Source organism: Epinephelus fuscoguttatus, linkage group LG13, assembly GCF_011397635.1.
Source record: "Epinephelus fuscoguttatus linkage group LG13, E.fuscoguttatus.final_Chr_v1".
In the NCBI taxonomy this organism is placed as follows: Eukaryota; Metazoa; Chordata; class Actinopteri; order Perciformes; family Serranidae; genus Epinephelus; species Epinephelus fuscoguttatus.
Window position 1 is genome coordinate 36,494,803 of NC_064764.1, and position 18,527 is coordinate 36,513,329.

At 45.9% G+C, this 18,527-nt stretch overlaps 1 protein-coding gene across 10 annotated transcripts in view; it reads left to right on the forward strand.

The window, feature by feature from the left end:
- LOC125899773 (titin-like) overlaps positions 1-18,527 on the forward strand; it is a 134,924-nt gene that overhangs the window by 70,754 nt on the left and 45,643 nt on the right. For all 10 annotated transcript variants that reach the window (XM_049594305.1, XM_049594304.1, XM_049594306.1 and 7 more), the window contains 30 exons: positions 44-155; positions 354-656; positions 2,120-2,428; positions 2,626-2,907; positions 3,005-3,304; positions 3,609-3,902; positions 4,000-6,969; positions 7,087-7,407; positions 7,551-7,835; positions 7,976-8,281; positions 8,415-8,578; positions 8,779-9,016; positions 9,299-9,574; positions 9,690-9,989; positions 10,100-10,402; positions 10,492-10,791; positions 10,949-11,236; positions 11,365-11,667; positions 11,943-12,245; positions 12,373-12,678; positions 13,148-13,435; positions 13,633-13,923; positions 14,020-14,307; positions 14,529-14,811; positions 16,041-16,348; positions 16,432-16,536; positions 16,679-16,876; positions 16,967-17,263; positions 17,377-17,964; positions 18,090-18,392. In XM_049594305.1, coding sequence (XP_049450262.1) covers positions 44-155; positions 354-656; positions 2,120-2,428; positions 2,626-2,907; positions 3,005-3,304; positions 3,609-3,902; positions 4,000-6,969; positions 7,087-7,407; positions 7,551-7,835; positions 7,976-8,281; positions 8,415-8,578; positions 8,779-9,016; positions 9,299-9,574; positions 9,690-9,989; positions 10,100-10,402; positions 10,492-10,791; positions 10,949-11,236; positions 11,365-11,667; positions 11,943-12,245; positions 12,373-12,678; positions 13,148-13,435; positions 13,633-13,923; positions 14,020-14,307; positions 14,529-14,811; positions 16,041-16,348; positions 16,432-16,536; positions 16,679-16,876; positions 16,967-17,263; positions 17,377-17,964; positions 18,090-18,392 — 11,212 coding nt within the window. The remainder of the gene's footprint in view (positions 1-43; positions 156-353; positions 657-2,119; positions 2,429-2,625; positions 2,908-3,004; positions 3,305-3,608; positions 3,903-3,999; positions 6,970-7,086; positions 7,408-7,550; positions 7,836-7,975; positions 8,282-8,414; positions 8,579-8,778; positions 9,017-9,298; positions 9,575-9,689; positions 9,990-10,099; positions 10,403-10,491; positions 10,792-10,948; positions 11,237-11,364; positions 11,668-11,942; positions 12,246-12,372; positions 12,679-13,147; positions 13,436-13,632; positions 13,924-14,019; positions 14,308-14,528; positions 14,812-16,040; positions 16,349-16,431; positions 16,537-16,678; positions 16,877-16,966; positions 17,264-17,376; positions 17,965-18,089; positions 18,393-18,527) is intronic.

An 18,527-nucleotide genomic window follows, 5' to 3' on the forward strand; every position in this document is an offset into this window, starting at 1 on the left:
AGTTGTGGGGGCTTGCTGAAGACATGTTGTTTCTTTGTCTCAGGTTCCAAAACTAACAGAGGGCAGGGAGTACATCATGAGGATCTCTGCTGAGAACATGTATGGCATCAGCGATCCTTTGGAGTCCGAGGAGATGAGAGCCAAAGATCTTTTCAGTACGTTCTGCTCACATCCTGCTCACACTTATACTTTTTTTCAAATGGCTCTGTTCTGTTCACAAATTTTACTATCACAAAATTTAAGACTTAAGATTTTTCTGCAAACTTAAAATGCAATGGAAACAAATAAATATTCTTTCCCCATTAGAAATGGATCCTTAAAAGAACCCGAATATCCGTGTTTCTTCTTCCTAGGAGTCCCAGAGGCCCCTGAGATGCCGACAGTCAGGGAGGTGTATGCCACCAACACTCTGGTGCTTTGGACCCGGCCTCGCGATGGCGGGAAGCCGATCACCAACTATATTCTAGAGAAGAGGGAGGTCGGAGCCAAGAGGTGGTCCAGAGCCACCAGGGACCATTTGTACCCGGCCACTCAGTATCGAGTCCAGGATCTGATTGAAGGCTGCGAGTACGAGTTCAGGGTGATGGCTGAGAACGAGTTGGGAATCGGAGACCCCAGTCCCCCCTCCAAACCCATTCTTGCCAAAGATCCCATCGGTCAGTGTGGCACAAATTCATGCAAAACATATTCATATTTATATTATATTTGCAGACTATACTTTATGTTTATTTTCATTTTCATCACACATTCTGCATTTTTTCCAAAGTTAGATCTTTTGTATTTGCAAAACCATTGACAAAAACATTATTTACACAAGTCCGTATATTAAGCTAAGATGAAATATTAGTATTTTGTTCAGCATTTTTGATGAGTATTTAGTATAGCTCATTAGGTTTCTCAGTGATTACAGCTGCAGTATGTACAAAAGACAAGTCAGATATTCATTTATTCAAACACTTAACAATGCAGCTCAGAAGCTATCAACATTCATACTTACACAAAAGATATTCTACTAAACAATCAACCATTCATTTATTTATTTATTTGTCACATGGAATAATACGAGCAACAGCTCCATTGACTTGGTCACTGTCATTTACTCCTTTTTATAGTCTTCCTCCTTTGTCGCCTGCTGCTTTATGATCTGACATTTTTCAGGAATGGCTCTGGTAATCCATGGTTTCTGGTTGTAGAATGATTTAACTGTCCACACATCCTAACCTCGACAAGACGTCCGCATGGTCGCTATTCCTGAAAAAGGGACGCGCCGCTCTTCAGACACCTCTGAACAGTGTACAGCAGGAACAGGACAGCAGCTCACATACCCGTCATCACACCATTCACCATAATACACACTCCTTCTCCCCTTTTCCCCCAGAGTCCTCTGCTCTGTCAGATCAGCAGATAAAAAAAGAGTCACCTGCTTGAATGGAGCTGTCTGGGATTTAGTTTCAGTCACTCAAAGGATATCATAGTTCCTGATATCCAGTTGTAGACTGATGGAGGTCATCCAGTTTATTTTCCAACACCTGCACAGTGGTTAGCAGGATGCTTGTTGGCTGGTGCCCATTCTTCCCCATCTTTTCCTTGATGTTTACTTACGTTTACATTGGAAAACATTAACCAGGCTAGCTAGCAGCTAGAAGTTGGGAGTTGATTTTCTCATTCTGACACGCCTCCACTGTCCAACACCAACCACAAAAAGCACCACCAACACAAAATAGACATTGAATAGAGATTGGAGTCGCTGCCCATGTCCGAGAGGAGCGACTATGTGGCCATCTTGTTGAGGTCAAGATATGTAAACTATGACGCATGCCTCCAGTGAAGCCAGAGATGGAGGCAATCAGAGCCTGGAGCTACCATCAACATCACTGATGGTTCAGTGAATAAACTGAATCTGTGGTGGGTTCAATTTGTAAAACAACAGAAGCAACTTTACCAAAAACTACAGTTAATGAAGAAATGATTGATTGATAAAACAACATCCCACCTCCTGAAGATATGATGATTCTAAGAGTGAAATAATACTTGTGTCCATCCTCTCTACCACAATTAGGACTGGCCGCCAATGTTTTTGCCCATATTATTTACAGTCTGGGATATTTTGTCTTCACAGTGCGTCCCAGCCCTCCAGTGACCCCCGAGGCCTACGATAAGACCAAGGACTCTGTCAGCTTGAGGTGGAAGTTGCCCCGCCATGACGGGAAGGGTCGCATCTTTGGCTACCTCGTCGAGTATCAGAAGCCCGGTGCTGTGGAGTGGATTCCAGCCAATGAGACCCCGGAGCAGTGCCCCGACCTCCACTATGTGGTGACAGGCCTGCTCGACAAACATGAGTATGCCTTTAGGATCTTCACCGTCAATGCCGCTGGCAAATCTGACCCTGCTTATGTCAAAGAGACCATCACAGTCCATGAAAGACTGGGTAAGGGGCTCATTTGTAACTGTTCTTTATCTGTTATGCAGGCATTTTTTTTTTTCAGCTCAATAAGACAAAAGGCGTCAGACTCTATCAGTGCTGACATTTAGAACAACTTTATTGACCTGTAGTTTTTGGCCAATGTATGCAGACATTCTACATATGCTAAATTCATTCATTTGATTTCCATTTTCCCTCCACAGAGGCACCAGAGTTGATGCTGGATGCCAACATGGCACGAGACCACCTGGCCATGCTGGGCACTGACATCACCTTGAGCGCCACCTTTAAAGGTGTGCCACAACCCACTGTCAGCTGGAAGAAGAATGACGGTGACGTTCCTTCTCACATCACTGTCGCTGTCACCACCAGCAGCAGCAAACTCTTTATCCCCAAGTGTGTCCGGCCAGACTCCGGAGACTTTACCATCACTGTGGAGAATGCTGTTGGCAAGAAATCTGCAACCGTTTCTGTGCTTGTGCTGAGTAAGTGAAACATCCACCCACACAAATACAGGATTTCTTCAGTCCTGAAAGAAACAGTTTGTAAAGACGATATTTGAATTTTATTTGTTTCCACCAGACAAGCCTACCCCTCCCAGAGATCTGGTGGTCTCTGAGGTGACCAGCGAGTCGGCCTACTTGACATGGAAGGCTCCCGAGGACAATGGCGGTGCCGTCATCTCCCACTACATTGTGGAGAAGAAGGACGTTGCCTCCGAGCAGTGGGTGCCGGTCTCTGCAGCCAATAAGAAACTGAGTCTGATGGCCATGTACCTGATGGAGGGAATCCAGTACCTATTTAGGGTTGCTGCTGAGAACCAGTTTGGCAGGAGCGACTACGTGGTGACCAAGACACCCATCAAGGCCGTTGATCCACTCTGTGAGTAAAAGACAGAATTACATTGTCTGATTTTCCTCTGAAAAATCATGACTTTTTTCATTTTGTGTAAATTGTGGAGCTTACAGATCCTGAAGGCTTCACTCTTACTGACTGTACAAAATACAGAATATCATTTACAACCGTGTGTCTGTACTTTCAAATAACATCAGTACACTGTTGATGTTTTTCACTTTGCCATGCCATGTTTGTCGACAGTTTTTTGCCACCTCATCTCCAAGTCTGCAATTTAAATCTAATCTACCAATAATCAGCAATAAATTGTTCTATCCCTGTACCATTTCAGATCCTCCTGGCCCACCCAAAAACCTGCACCACACTGATGCAGAGAAGACCGAAGTGTGGCTGGCATGGGAGTGGCCCGACCGAACCGGAGGAAGTGATATCACCGGCTTCATTGTGGAGCACCAGGAAGAGGGCCAGACAGACTGGGTCACGTTCAAGACCGTCAGTAACGAGCACGCCCATGTCACTGGTCTGGTGGAGGGCAAGACTTACCGCTTCAGGGTCAAGGCTCAGAATGCAATCGGCGTGAGCCGTCCTGACACCAGCGTACCCATCACCTGCCAGGAAAAGACATGTAAGAAAGAGTCATTTCTTATTGCAGATGCTGTTTCTCTTCTCATTTACGCTCATGAAAAACGTCCTAATGTTGTTACTATTTTGTTCTCTTTTAGTACCACCAACTATTGAAGTTGATGTGAAGCTTATTGAGGGTCTTGTTGTCAAAGCTGGCAATCCTATTGCCCTTCCAGCCAAGATGACAGGCATCCCCACTCCTACTCCCAAATGGATGTCCGATAACAAGGAAATCATATCCGAGGGACGCTATCACATTGAGACTGTTGGATCCTCCACCACCCTTGGTATCCCTGAGAGCCAGCGAGGAGACTCTGGAGAGTACGTCCTCACTGTGACCAATCCTTCAGGCAACAAGACTGTTGCCCTGCATGTCACCGTGCTGGATCTTCCAGGTCCACCCCTCGGACCTATCAATATCTTGGAGGTCACCCCTGATCACATGATGATCCAGTGGAGGGCACCCAAGGATGACGGTGGCACACCCATCACCAACTACGTGGTGGAAAAGAGGGATGTGAAGAAGTCATGGGAGCCCTGGTCTGTAGTTAGCTCTGGCAGCACCAGCACCAAGGCCAAGGTGTCCAGGCTGGAGAAGGGCCGTGAGTACATAGTCCGTGTCCGAGCAGAAAACAAGATTGGCATCGGCGCACCACTTGAGAGTCCTCCCACTATTGCAAAGCACATGTTTAACCCTCCTGGTCCTCCAGGCCTGCCAGTGTGCTCTGATATCACTGAGAATGCTGTGACAGTAGAATGGACCCTGCCTGACTATGATGGCGGCAGCCCTATCAGTGGATATGTGGTTGAACGCAGAGAAATGACAGGAAAGTGGATCCGCGTCAACAAAACTCCAGTGCTGGACCTCAGATACAGAGTCTCAGGTCTGTTTGAAGGCAACAGCTATGAGTTCAGAGTGTTTGCTGAAAATGTTGCTGGTATAAGCGAGCCTTCTCTCAACTCTGACCCTGTCAAAGCTGCTCGTGCCATCACCAAACCTGGACCCCCCAGCAATCTTAAACTTAAGGACTGGAGCAAGTCCTATGCTGACATCTGCTGGACCAAGCCTACCCGAGACGGTGGCAGTCCCATTCTGGGCTATGTGGTTGAGATTCAGAAGTCAGGATCTGCCAAGTGGGACAGAATCAACAAGGACCTCATCAAGATATGTGCCCACAGAGTTCCAGGCCTCATGGAAGGAATGGAGTACAGAGTCCGCATCAGAGCCACCAACAAGGTTGGAGACAGTGAACCCAGGGAGCTGGCTAAGACTATCTTAGCAAAGGATATCCTGGTGCCCCCTGAGGTTGTTGTTGACGTGTCATGCCGCGACTCTCTGACAGTCAGGGCAGGTCAGATCATAAGTTTGATAACCAGGGTGAAAGGCAGACCTGACCCAGAGATCACATGGACCAAGGATGCCAGAGCCTTATCCCGGGACAAGCGCACTCAGCTTAACAACAACTATCCTCTGTGTGAATTGGTTATCAATGATGCAGTCAGGTCAGACTACGGTAAATACGCTATTCTCGCCAAGAACAGTAGTGGACAGGCACAGGCAACCATCATTGTCAATGTCCTTGACACACCAGGACCTTGCCAGAACCTGAAAGTGGCCTACGTGACCAAGAAGTCCTGCATGGTGTCCTGGGAGAATCCTGAGGACAATGGAGGCAGTGAGATCACTCAGTATATTATCGAGAGCCGTCAGCCCAGCCAGAGAGGATGGACTTTGGTCTCCAATGACTGCACCAAGCGCCTGTTGAAGGCCCCTCTTACTGAAGGCTGCGAGTACTTCTTCCGTGTCAGTGCAGAAAACAAGATTGGTGCTGGTCCACCCACTGAGACAAAGCAAGCTGTGTTGGCAGTCGATCCCGTTGAGAAGCCTGGTGAACCCAATGACTTCCACATCTCTGAGATCGGCAAGACCTTCTGCTTCCTCAAGTGGAAGAAGCCAGACAACGATGGTGGTAGCCGTAACCTGGCTTATCATGTTGAGAAGAAGCCAAAGGAGGCTGAGGAGTGGGAGAGGCTTCACAAGGGTGCTATCAAGGAGACTTACTTCATGGCTGACAGGTGCATTGAAAACCAGATCTACCAGTTCAGAGTTCAGACAAAGAACGAAGGAGGTGAGAGCAACTGGGTGACCACAGCTGAAGTCCTGGTGAAGGAAGAGCTTGTGGAACCTGAAGTCAAGATTAAACTAGATGCAACACTCGTGGTCAAGGCAGGAGACTCCATTCCTATCGAGGCAACAGTTAAGGGCAAACCCCAGCCTGATATCAAATGGACCAAAGATGACAGCACAGAGGAGATGAAGAGGGGCCCCAGGCTTCAGATCGAAACTGGTGTTGACTTCTCAAAGCTGCTGATTACTGGTGCCAAACGAACTGACAGTGGAAAATATGTTGTTACTGCCTCCAACAGTGCAGGAACCAGCACTGGCCACGCTAAGGTCAACGTACTGGATAGACCTGGACCTGTCAGGGATCTCAAGGTGTCTGGTATCACCATTGACAGGTGCCATTTGGCCTGGGAAGTTCCAGAAGATGATGGTGGCTGCGATATCTACAACTACATTATTGAGAAATGTGAGACCAAGAGAGGAGTGTGGTCGGTCCACTCCAACGCTGTCATCACCAATAAAGCTAATGTCACCCGTCTTATCGAGGGTAATGAGTATATCTTCAGAGTTCGTGCTGAGAATAAGATGGGTCCTGGACCTGCAGTGCAGAGTGAAGCCATTGTTGCTGGCACCCAGTTCAATGTGCCTGGTGCTCCCGAGGCACCAGAAGTCACTAAGATTGCCAAAGAGGAGATGACTGTGCAGTGGTCAGAACCCGAGAGAGATGGCGGAAAGCCAGTCACAGGTTATCTGTTGGAGAAGAGGGAAGAGCATGCCGTTAGGTGGTCTCCTGTCAACAAGGATCCAATTCCTTCAACTCGTTTCACAGTTACTGGACTCCTGCCCCTCCATGACTACCAGTACAGAGTCAAGGCTGTCAATGAAATTGGCATTGGCAGTCCAAGCAAGCCCTCACGTGCCATCACTGCCAAGGACGCAGTTGGTATGTAACCAAAAATAATGATTTCATTGTGTTCATCTGTTAATCAAGAAATATGCATAGTGGGATTACTTCAGAGAACATTCATAGCTTAATCATCAGACACCCTTCTTCTTACAGAGCCTCCTGCACCTCCTACCAACTTGAAGGTCACGGACAGCACCAAGTCCACCATCACTCTGGGCTGGACCAAGCCTGTATCAGATGGTGGAGCTCCCATCATTGGCTACGTTGTGGAGATGAGGGTGCAGGGAAGTGCCAAGAAAGGAGACGATGGGTGGAAGAGGTGCAACGTGGCCGCACAGCTGGTCGTGTGCGAGTTCACAGTCACAAGTCTAGATGAGAAGCTTATATATGAATTCAGAGTGTCAGCTCAGAACCAGGTGGGCATGAGCCTGCCCTGTGACCTGGAGGGCGCAGTGATCCCCAGGGAGATTCTAGGTGAGAACTTTTAATCGCTTTTATGGTTGATGACCTACTAGTAACTCCTCATCATAAAATGGGGAGAGGAAGTACAGGTTAATATTAAGATGTATTCTCTTCTTGCAACATTGAGCTGACCCCTGTGCTGTTTCTTCCAACAGAGGCACCGGAGATTGACTTGGATGCCAACCTGAAGCAGGGCCTGACGGTGAGAGCCGGCTGTCCCATCAGACTATGTGCCACCATCAGAGGTAGACCAGCTCCCAAAGTCACATGGAGGAGAATGGGCATTGACAACGTGGTCAGGAAGGGAAAAGTCGACCTCATTGATACCATGACCTTCCTGATCATCCCCGACAGCACCCGCAATGACTCGGGCAAATATTGCCTGACGCTACAGAGTCCAGCCGGAGAGAAGGCTGTGTTTGTTAATGTTAAGGTTCTGGGTAGGTCCTGGTTTTCTTCCAATGATGTAGCTGTTCAACTTGGTTGCAGCTGACAGTCATAAAAAGTTCATAATTCCACCAAAATACTGAGTTTCAGCTGAATCCAAACAAACTGTATCATCGCCTGTTTTTCCTGACAGATACTCCGGGACCTGTGATGAATCTGGAAGTTACCGACATCACACAAACATCCGCCATGATGTCCTGGACTCCTCCAGAGGTTGACGGTGGCAGCGAGGTCACTCACTACATTGTTGAGAAGCGCGAGATTGACCGCAAGACCTGGGCAACCGTCAAAGCCGAAGTTGCGAAGGATAAGATTCCCTTCAAAGTCACCGGTCTGGTGCCAGGCACTGAGTACTACTTCAGAGTCATGGCTGTTAATGAGTATGGCTCTGGAGTCCCCAGGGTGTCACCCACTTCCTACATGGCCTCTGATCCTGTCAGTACGTATCGTATCTTAGTCACACAATGTGACTCCAGAACTCAGAGCTCAGCTCACAGCCACCCACTGTGCTCAGATGTCTCTTTTCTTTATCATCAGTCATTACAACACACCTGTCTAACTCACTTTTTCAGGTAAGCCTGATCCTTGTCAGAAGATCGAGGTTCTGGAGATCACTAAGAACAGTGCTGTTGTCGGCTGGGTGAAGCCCTTAAGGGACGGCGGTGCCAAGATTGATGGTTATGTTGTTGAATACATTGAGGTCAAACCTCCTCCAGAGCCTAAAGCACCTGTGGAGGTTTGTCATGAGATCAAACTGATTCTTCTCTGGCTGCTGCAATCAAATTATTCTCAAAGATCTTTAAATTGCCTTCTGTTCTGTTATCATAAGTACTTCAGTCAATCAAATTAAAATGCAAGTGCTAAATAAACTAACCTTATTTCAGTTTACAGATATAATGATCTAACAGACTTTGTCTGACCCTGAATTTGTCACAGGTTCCGGGGGGAGAGGGGGCTCCTCCTCCACCTCCACCGCCTCCAGTGGTAGAGGAGGAGAAGGCAGAACCTGAAAAAGAGCTGTGGAACGCCTACACAATGGTGAAAGGTTTGACAATCAGCATCAGTGGCCTGAAGGAGGGCAAGAGGTACAGATTCAGAGTGGCTGCGAAGAACATCATGGGCCAGAGCTTGTTCACCGAGACCAGGCAGCCAGTCGAGATCAAGGAACAGATGTGTATGTTTTTACCTCAGATTAATGACAGATCAAGACACATTATGAAATAGTTTTAGCCACTATCCCATGATAGGCTAGTGGTTTGTAATGTCCAGTTATCTCATGATAGTGACTTGATTGTTGCATTATTTTGAAATTATAATAATAGTAAGTGTTGGTGATAACAGTAAGATATAGGGACAACACTACATATGACCACATTTATTATCTCAAGGCTGCTCTCAGCTTCACTCTATATTCTCTACATTCTAATGAGTCAAATTCTCATGTCCACACCCACAGTGGAGCCAAAGATCGTCATGCCAGAGACAGTGAGCGCCAGAGCAGGAGCCAAGCTCAGAGTGGAGGCACTGGTTTCCGGAAGACCATCTCCAACATGCAAGTGGATGCGTGGCGAGGTCGCAGTGGTCCCATCCAGCCGTCTGGCCGTGCACCAGTCTGGCAACCTGTGCGTCCTGATCATCAAAGACGTGTCAAGGACAGACAGTGGAGAGTATAGCCTGGTGGCTGAGAACAGCTCTGGAAAGGTTGTCGAGTCCCTGAAGATTGTCATTAGAGGTCTGTGTCACACATGATTAAGATAATATGATGAAAAAACGTAGAAGATAAAATTATTGGCAGAATTATTTGGCATGACAAAGATTCTTCATATTAACACTTTTCTGTGTTTCAGACATTCCTGGTCCTCCTGAAGGCCCAGTGGAGATCAGCGATATTGACTCTGATGCCTGCTCCCTGTCCTGGAACAAACCACTGGAGGACGGAGGCAGCAATATCACCAACTACGTGGTAGAGAAATGCGATGTGAGTAGAGGCGACTGGGTAACTGCTACCTCTTCTGGTCAGAAAACCAATTGCAGGCTTGGAAAGCTCATCCCCGGAAAGGAGTATGTGTTCCGTATCCGTGCTGAGAACCGCTATGGAGTGTCAGACCCCATTCAGTCTGACAGGATGGTTGCAAAGTTCCCCTTCGGTAAGTTTAAGTAAAATACTAGTGTTTCCACAGTGCAGTCTTTGATTATCTTCAGATGTGAGATTCTGTCTAAAGTTATAGTGTTAATTTTATTTGTTTTGTGTCACTAGATGTTCCTAGTGAGCCCCTCAACTGCCGCATTAACAAGACCAACAAGGACTGTATGTTCGTTGCTTGGGATACGCCTGAGAGCGACGGCGGCAGTCCCATCACAGGTTACTACATTGAACGTAAGGAGAGGAACAGCCTGCTGTGGGTGAAGGCCAATGACACCGTTGTCCGCACCACTGAGTACCCGTGTGCTGGCCTTATCGAGGGCCTGGAATACACGTTTAGAGTGTCCGCCATCAACCGTGCTGGCCAGGGCAAACCAAGCAAGAAGACTGACTTCGTCACTGCTAGAACACCTGTTGGTACGTTTGCTGCCTGCGCAACAACACCCAAGCAACAAGCTTGATTTCATTCAATTTTGTGTCCTTACTTTTGTTTCTTTGTGCGACAGACACTCCAGGTAAACCTGAAGTCTTGGATGTAACCAAGAACTCCGTTACTCTGGTCTGGACGCGTCCCAAAAATGACGGTGGCAGCAAGATCATTGGATACTATGTTGAGGCCATGCAGGTGCCAGGAGACACCTGGATACGATGCAACACCAGCAGCCAGAATGTCCCAAGGGAGGAGTATACGGTGACTGGTCTAGAGAGAGATTTGAAGTACCAGTTTAGAGTCATCGCCAAAACTGCTGTGAACTTGAGCAAACCCTCCGAGCCCACAGACCCTGTCTTGGTCTGTGCCGAGAACGGTGAGTGGTTTTACACTCTTATGACCAGGCTTATAAACCAGTCACCACAACAACAATGTTACTGTATTTCAGCTTTGCTGCCAGAAGCTTGTGACTTTGAAATGTCTCTCACACATCTGAGTCATAGCATTTCTTTATCTCATCTTTGCACACACAGTTCCACCGAGGCTGGAGCTCAACGCCAAGATGCAGAAAGGTTTAAAGGTAAAGGCCGGAACCACAATCGTCCTGGAGGCTGAGGTATTTGGAAAGCCTATGCCCAAAGTGACATGGAAGAGAGGGGATGACAGCCTGAAATCAGGTGAAGGCCAGGTCATCACCCATCAGAGGCATCACTTCCAGCTGGAGATGGCAGGGGTCACCAAGGAGCACACAGCAACCTACTCCATCGTGGCAGAGAATGCTAGCGGCTCCAAGACTGCCGAAATCCAGGTCATAGTCCTGGGTGAGTACTTTTTATCTTTTCTTCTGGGATGTCTGTTCAGATTGTACCAAATTTAAGTTAAAGGTTTTTCACAGTTGAGAAGCTGTATTCACATTAAATTAATATTCTATTATTTTGTGCCCCATCAGATGTGCCTGGCCCTCCTGCCAGTGCCAAATATGTTGAAGTGTTTGCCACCAGTATCAAGGTGTCCTGGGAGCCTCCTCTGAAGGACGGTGGCGCTATCATTACCAACTACATTGTGGACAAGCGTGAGACCAGCAGAGCAAACTGGGCCCAGGTCTCCTCCAAGATCAAGGGAGACATTCATGAGTTCAATGTGGAGAAGCTAATCGATGGTCACGAGTACCAGTTCCGAATCCGTGCTGAGAACACATGGGGAGTTGGTGACCCCCTCATCACCAACCCTGTCATCGCCAAGAACCCATTCAGTGAGTCATTACCAGAGTTTTCTCTGCATATTGCATAACAACATCAATGATAATGAAAAACATTAGCAATCAGTGCCAAGGTTTAAACTGGATCCAATAATGTGATGTATGTATGACAGCAGCAGCTACACTAAACCATCTTACTGTCTTATTGCATATTCTGTTCTGCATCTAAAGCTTTATGTCACAGAGAGTCCAGATTTGATTGCATGTTTCAAACCTGAAATGTACTCTTAGTATCTAAACTAAAACCTAAACTGCCATGTCACTTCCAGCTGTTCCTGGCATTTGCGAGGCACCAGTGATCACCAACGCAGCCAGGGATCGTATGACTGTGAGCTGGAAGGAGCCTGCCGATGATGGAAAGTCCCCCATCCTGGGCTACATGCTGGAAAAGAAAGAGACCAAGGAGCTGAGTTGGACCAAGCTGAACAGGAAGCCCATAACAGAGAGGAGCCTTGAAGTTACAGGCCTCAAAGAGGGAGCTGAGTACGAGTTCAGAGTCAGTGCTGTCAACGTGGCAGGGGTTGGCAAACCCAGCGAGCCCTCCATTGGCACCATTGCACAGAATCCTCTCAGTAAGTCCCAGAACCTCAGAAAACTTTGCATTGTTCTGTCTTAATTAAATAATACAGGCACTGTCACTCACATAAAGTAAAGACTCTCTGTATGTAAATTAACCTGGGTAAATGTGCTCTTCCCCAGCTCCTCCTGGCCCCGTTGTTAACCCCAATGTGACAAACACCACCCACAGCACCATCAGCCTTGCTTGGACCGCCCCTGCCAACAATGGCGGAAGCCCCATCATTGGATACTTGGTGGAGGTCAAGAGGACTGACACCACAGACTGGATCCGCTGCAATGTCCCCAGGAACCTGCAGGAGACCAACTACGTCATCCAGAACCTCATACACAAGTCCGAGTACCAGTGCCGCATCACTGCTGTCAACAAGGTTGGCTTCAGCGAACCAGTTGAAGTACCCGGCACACATGTTGCCAAGGACATCATGAGTACGTATGAATTTAGTTTCTTTAGCTGCATTTATTTTAAATCTCCAAGACAGTGAGTGAAAGTAAAATAAAGTATCATCAACATAAAGTTTACAAAATACAACTTGGATATTCAGTAACTTAAAATTGACCCAAACCTGGAAAAGTGTATTTTGTTAATAGTTAGCTGGATTATGGCCAAGACTGGATGAAAATGAACCAAATCATTTTAGATGGCTATCGTCATATTAGCCCAGATCACTCACTCTGATGTTTGAATGAAAGGATCCTGTGCTGGCTGACAGATGAGTTACTAAGTATTTGTATGCCTGAGCAAAATGTATCTTTTTATTGATGTTTTTAGTATAAAAGACCACAGACTGAGCAGTATTCTGCTCCATTAGGCCTTTGCAGCTGTAATAATACATCATAAGAGTCTTTCCTCACACTGTGTCACTCATAAAACTATTCCGTGTGTGTGCTCATGCAGTTCCTCCTGAAGCAGAGCTAAGTGCAGAGCTGAAGGAGGGTCTTGAGCTACGTGCTGGTGCTGTCATGAGGCTGCATGCCACCATCAAGGGCACTCCCATCCCCAAGAGCACCTGGGCAAAGATGAACACCAACATCAAGGACCGCCAGGGCCTCATCATGAAATCCACCAACTTTGACACAACAGTGATTGTAGAGAATGTCAACAGATATGATGCTGGCAAATACATTCTGAGTCTGGAGAGCTTGGCTGGCATTAAGATGTACACCATTGTTGTCAAGGTTCTTGGTGAGTGAACAACTTTCATTATTTCTTCATTAAGTAAATGCATTCATCTCAATTTGTTTGCATTGGTTGTACTCTGTAGAGTGAGGGATTAGTCACTCGAGTTTGGATTGATCTGAAACAGGTTAAAAAATATCTGTTTGGGGTTTAGGTCATTATTTTAAGAGACACTGTCATAAAATATTGTTGTATCTCTCCAGATACTCCCGGACCACCAGTCAACCTGATGGTGAAAGGGGCAAACAAGGACAGTGCCTCCATCTACTGGGACACTCCACTGATTGATGGTGGCTCTGAAATCACCCACTACATCGTGGAGAAGCGTGACACTGAGAGGAAGGCCTGGTCCATTGTCTCCAGAGACTGTACCAAGACATCCTTTGACGTGCCAGACCTGGATGCCGGGCGGTCCTACTGCTTCAGGGTGTCAGCAGTTAACAAGCTCGGGGCTGGAGAGCGTTGTGAGACAGCCGACTCCGTCAAGGCATCTGGTGGGTTTGATGATAACAGATTTTGTGCTTGACCTTTTGGTTTTGTTTTTTTTTGTTCTTTCAAATGTACTCACTGTACTCATTTTACCTTTCCAGAGGAGCCTGGGCCTGTCATGGACTTCAAGACCCTGCTTGTCACCAAGGACTCTTGCACCCTGAGCTGGAAGAAACCCCTCAGCGATGGTGGCAGCCGCATCATCTGCTATGTGCTGGAGGTTCTCAATGGTGAAGACAAGTACAAGGAGCTCATGAGGTCCAAGAACATGCAGTACAGTGCCAAGGACCTGGTGGAGGACAGAGAGTACACCTACAGAGTCAAGGCTGTCAATGACTCAGGAGAAGGTTCTCCCAAAGAGCTGAAGGTGGTTGCCAAAGACCAGATCAGTAAGTGACTGTGCATATTGAGAAATACATATTCATGTCTTGAGTAAGGTCTTTGAGACTGAACTTTTTAAAAAAGAAATCAATGCAGAGGTAAAGAAGTATGTGCAGGAACCACATTTTTTTATCGTGTCATATTGATAAAACTTACATAGAAACAATCTAAGAGAGTTTGCATGTTGTTTTAAGTAGAGTTTTAAAATACTCAATCCTTCTTTCTGCAGTTCCTCCCAACTGTGACTTGAGGGAGCTGCCCAACATGTGCTACATTGCCAAGGAGGGCAGCACCGTCCGTCTGAAGATCCCAATTGTTGGCAAACCTCCACCCAAGGTCACCTGGAAGAAGGGAGATGACGAAGACTTGACAGACACCGGCCGAGTGTGCGCAGAGTCTTCTGCAGTTAATACCACCCTCATGATCAGGGACTGCCAGAGGAGTGATGCTTCCAAGTACTGTATCACCCTGAGGAACAGTGCTGGAACCAAGGAGTCCACCATCTTCATCAGGTAGAAATCAAACTGTAACAGGGCATGTAATTTCAGAGAATACAACTTTCTGAAACGCAATGCTGGTCTCAGTCATATTCATGGATTACTGGCTGTGTATAAATAAGTAACAAAAATGAAAATTCAACCTTCTGGCCTTTATATTCACTTCTGGAAAAAAGCATGATAAAGGACAAGTTGAGAAAAGGTATCATATCAGAACTTTACAATCTGTTGTCATCTTACTCACCTGAAAACTCACAGTCTAAATTGAAAGCCTGGAAGGAAAACCTGCAGCTTGAAATTTCAGAGGAAGATTGGGAAGCAGCTTGCACTGGCGCTTATATCAAATCGATAAATACATGTCTGAAATTAATACAATATAAATGGTTAATGCAGACTTATTTGGCACCAGTGGACTTAAACCGGTTTGACCCAAATATACCGATATATGTACAAAATGTACAGAAAAAAGAGGGACTTTGTTCCATTGTATTTGGCAATGTACAAAGGTTAACATGTTCTGGGAAGAGGTAAGAGCTGTGATGGAGAAGGTAATTTCAAAACAGATTTTACTGGATCCTAAACTTTTCCTCATGGGCTTATATCCAAAGAAACATAATTACAGTAAATATGAACGAGCATTTATAGATCTCAGCTTGCTCAATGCAAAAAAATGTATTGCATTATTATGGAAAGGGATATATAGACCAAGTATTACTCAGTGGACAAGGCAGATGTTATCAAGTTTCCCATTAGAGAGAACAACTTACATATTAAAGGCCAAACAGCATGTGTTTGAATTTATATGGGGACCCTTCATAGATTATGTAAAGGCTTTAGATTTAACAGATGATGTGAGTGAGTAGGTTCCATGGATGATGCAGTTTTCAAGTTTATAATTTCTTTTCAGAACATTGTTTTGCAATTTCTTTTTTCTTCTAGACATCTGGATTTCACATATGTCACAATGAATATACTCCATTTTAGTACTATTCTGAGACATGCCATTTGGAGATTTCTACTGACTTGAACAGGAGCATGACTGTTTTGTTTTTTTTGTTTGTTTGTTTTGTGTGTGTGTGTGTGTGTGTTTGAGTATGTTTTTGTTGTTGTTGTTGTTTTGTGATAATGCAGCAGGCCTTTATGTTTGCAAACATTGTATGAATGAAAAGAGGCTGTATCTTATAATGCTGGAAAATGAATAAAAATATTGTGGCAAAAAAATTCAATCCTCTGTCTCCTCTCAGGGTGGTGGGTAAACCTGGCATCCCTATTGGACCTATTAAATTCAAAGATGTTGCTGCTGATGGTGCTACGCTGAAGTGGGCCACTCCTAAGGATGATGGTGGCTCAGAGATCACAAACTACATCCTAGAAAAGAGGGACTTCATCACCAACATGTGGGTCACTGTGTCCTCTGCTGTGGAGGACAACACCTTTAGGGTGACTGGTCTCCATGAGGGCACAGAGTACATCTTCAGAGTCTGTGCTGAGAACAAGTACGGTGTTGGAGAGGGACTCAAGTCTGATCCCATCGTTGCTAAACATCCATTCAGTAAGTGATTGATATTTTAAAGGCTGAATGTGTTGAACTTAAGAACTAAGCTTCTCATGAATAATATCACTGTTTTTCTACAGATGTTCCCGATGCTCCTCCTCCACCTCAGGTCATGAGCATGCGCCACGACTCAGCTTACTTGGCCTGGTCTGACCCCAGGAAGACTGGAGGATCTCCCATCACAGGTGCAGTCAACTTAAACACCTCACCTACCTTTTGTTCATTTTCTCTTTGCTTGTTATTTAAGTTTGATATCTATATAATGAGTATGTGGCATGCAAGTTTAATGTGGATTTTGTTTTTCCCCTCCCTTTGTACTACATTCAGGCTACCATGTTGAGTTCAAGGAGAGGAACAGTTTGTTGTGGAAGAGGGCGAGTCCAGCTGCCTTGAAGATGAAGGAACACAAAGTAACTGGGCTGACTGAAGGTCTGGAGTACCAGTTCAGAGTCATGGCAGTCAATCTGGCCGGCATTGGCAGACCAAGTGCTCCCACAGATCCACAGGTGGCCCTGGATCCCATTGGTAAGTATAAGAAGTAAAAGGGTGGTTTAAATGACCAATTTTGTAAAGTGTCCAACAATGCATTAATATTATTTGTGTCTGTTTTAAAAGATGCCCCTGGGAAACCTGATGTGATCAGCATCACCAGAAGCACCGTGACCCTACAGTGGACCGAGCCACAGTTCGATGGTGGCCACAGACTGACTGGCTACATTGTTGAGAGGCGTGACCTGCCCTCTAAGATCTGGGTAAAGGCCAACAATGTAAATGTTGTGGAGCCTGCATTCACTGTAACTGATTTACAGGAAGGCTGCAAATACGAGTTTAGAATCAGGGCGAAGAATGCTGCCGGTGCTCTCAGCCCACCATCAGAGCAGACAGATACTATTATCTGCATGGATGAATATGGTGAGTTATAAATCTAACTCAGACATGTTGTCTCACTCACATCTTGGTATACTTTTAATAATTATCTTGGTATGATGCACAATAAATAAACGTTTTCATTTTTTGTTCAACAGCTGCACCAACCATTATTATCGACGCTCAGGTGAAAGAGGGTGTGACTGTCCGGGCTGGCGACACTATTGTAATTACTGCCACAAGCATTTTAGGCAAACCTGCGCCAACCTCATGCTGGTCAAAGGGAGGAAAATACTTTAAACCATCTGATATTGTTCATATTGAGACCACTGCAACTTCCTCCACCCTGTCCATCAAGTACGCTGGCAGGAAAGATTCTGGGGAGTACGTCATCACTGCCAGTAATCCCTTTGGTGTAAAGGAGGAAACCGTCAAGGTCACAGTTCTAGATGTTCCTGGTATTCCTGGACCCATTGAATGCAGTGGTGTCTCTTCTGAAAAGGTCACTCTTACCTGGACAGCTCCCACCGAAGATGGAGGATCTCCTATAAAGTATTACACCCTGGAGAAGAGAGAGACCAGCCGCCTGCTCTGGACTGTTCTGGAAGAGAAGGTCATTGACTGTCACTATGTGGCCAACAAGCTCATCCAGGGCAATGAGTACTTCTTCAGAGTATCTGCTGTTAACCAGTATGGTGCTGGTGAAGCATCTCACTCTGAGGCAGTTAAGATGATTGATAGATTCGGTATGTGCAGTTAGTTTGTGTTGCTCAATTTACATTACATCCTACATTTGTGCTTCAATTTTTAAAGATAGAAGAATACAGACTACTCAGATTCATGAATGTGTTTCTTTTATCTGTGCTTGTAGGTCCTCCTGGCCCACCATCCAGACCAGAGGTTGAAAAAGTTGATGGACATTCCGTCACAGTGACCTGGAGGAGACCAGCTGAGGATGGAGGAAGTGACATCATAGGATACTGTGTTGAGAAGAAGGAGAAAAAGGGGATGAGATGGGTCAGGGCATCCAAGAAATCCATTGCTGAGCTCAGCTATGCAGTCACTGGTCTCGCTGAGGGCATAGAGTATGAGTTCCGTGTTCTTGCTGAGAACAAAGCTGGCTTCGGAGAGCCAAGTGAACCATCTATGCCTGTCAGAACGATAGTTGTTGCCTGTAAGTAAAAAGATTTTTGTCAGTTGTGAAAAGCAAACATGCCACCAAAATCCAATAAGATTTTTTTTTTATGCCAAAATACTTAGACGAAATGACCATTTAAAAAAAAAGCAAACACACACATGCTGTGTTTAG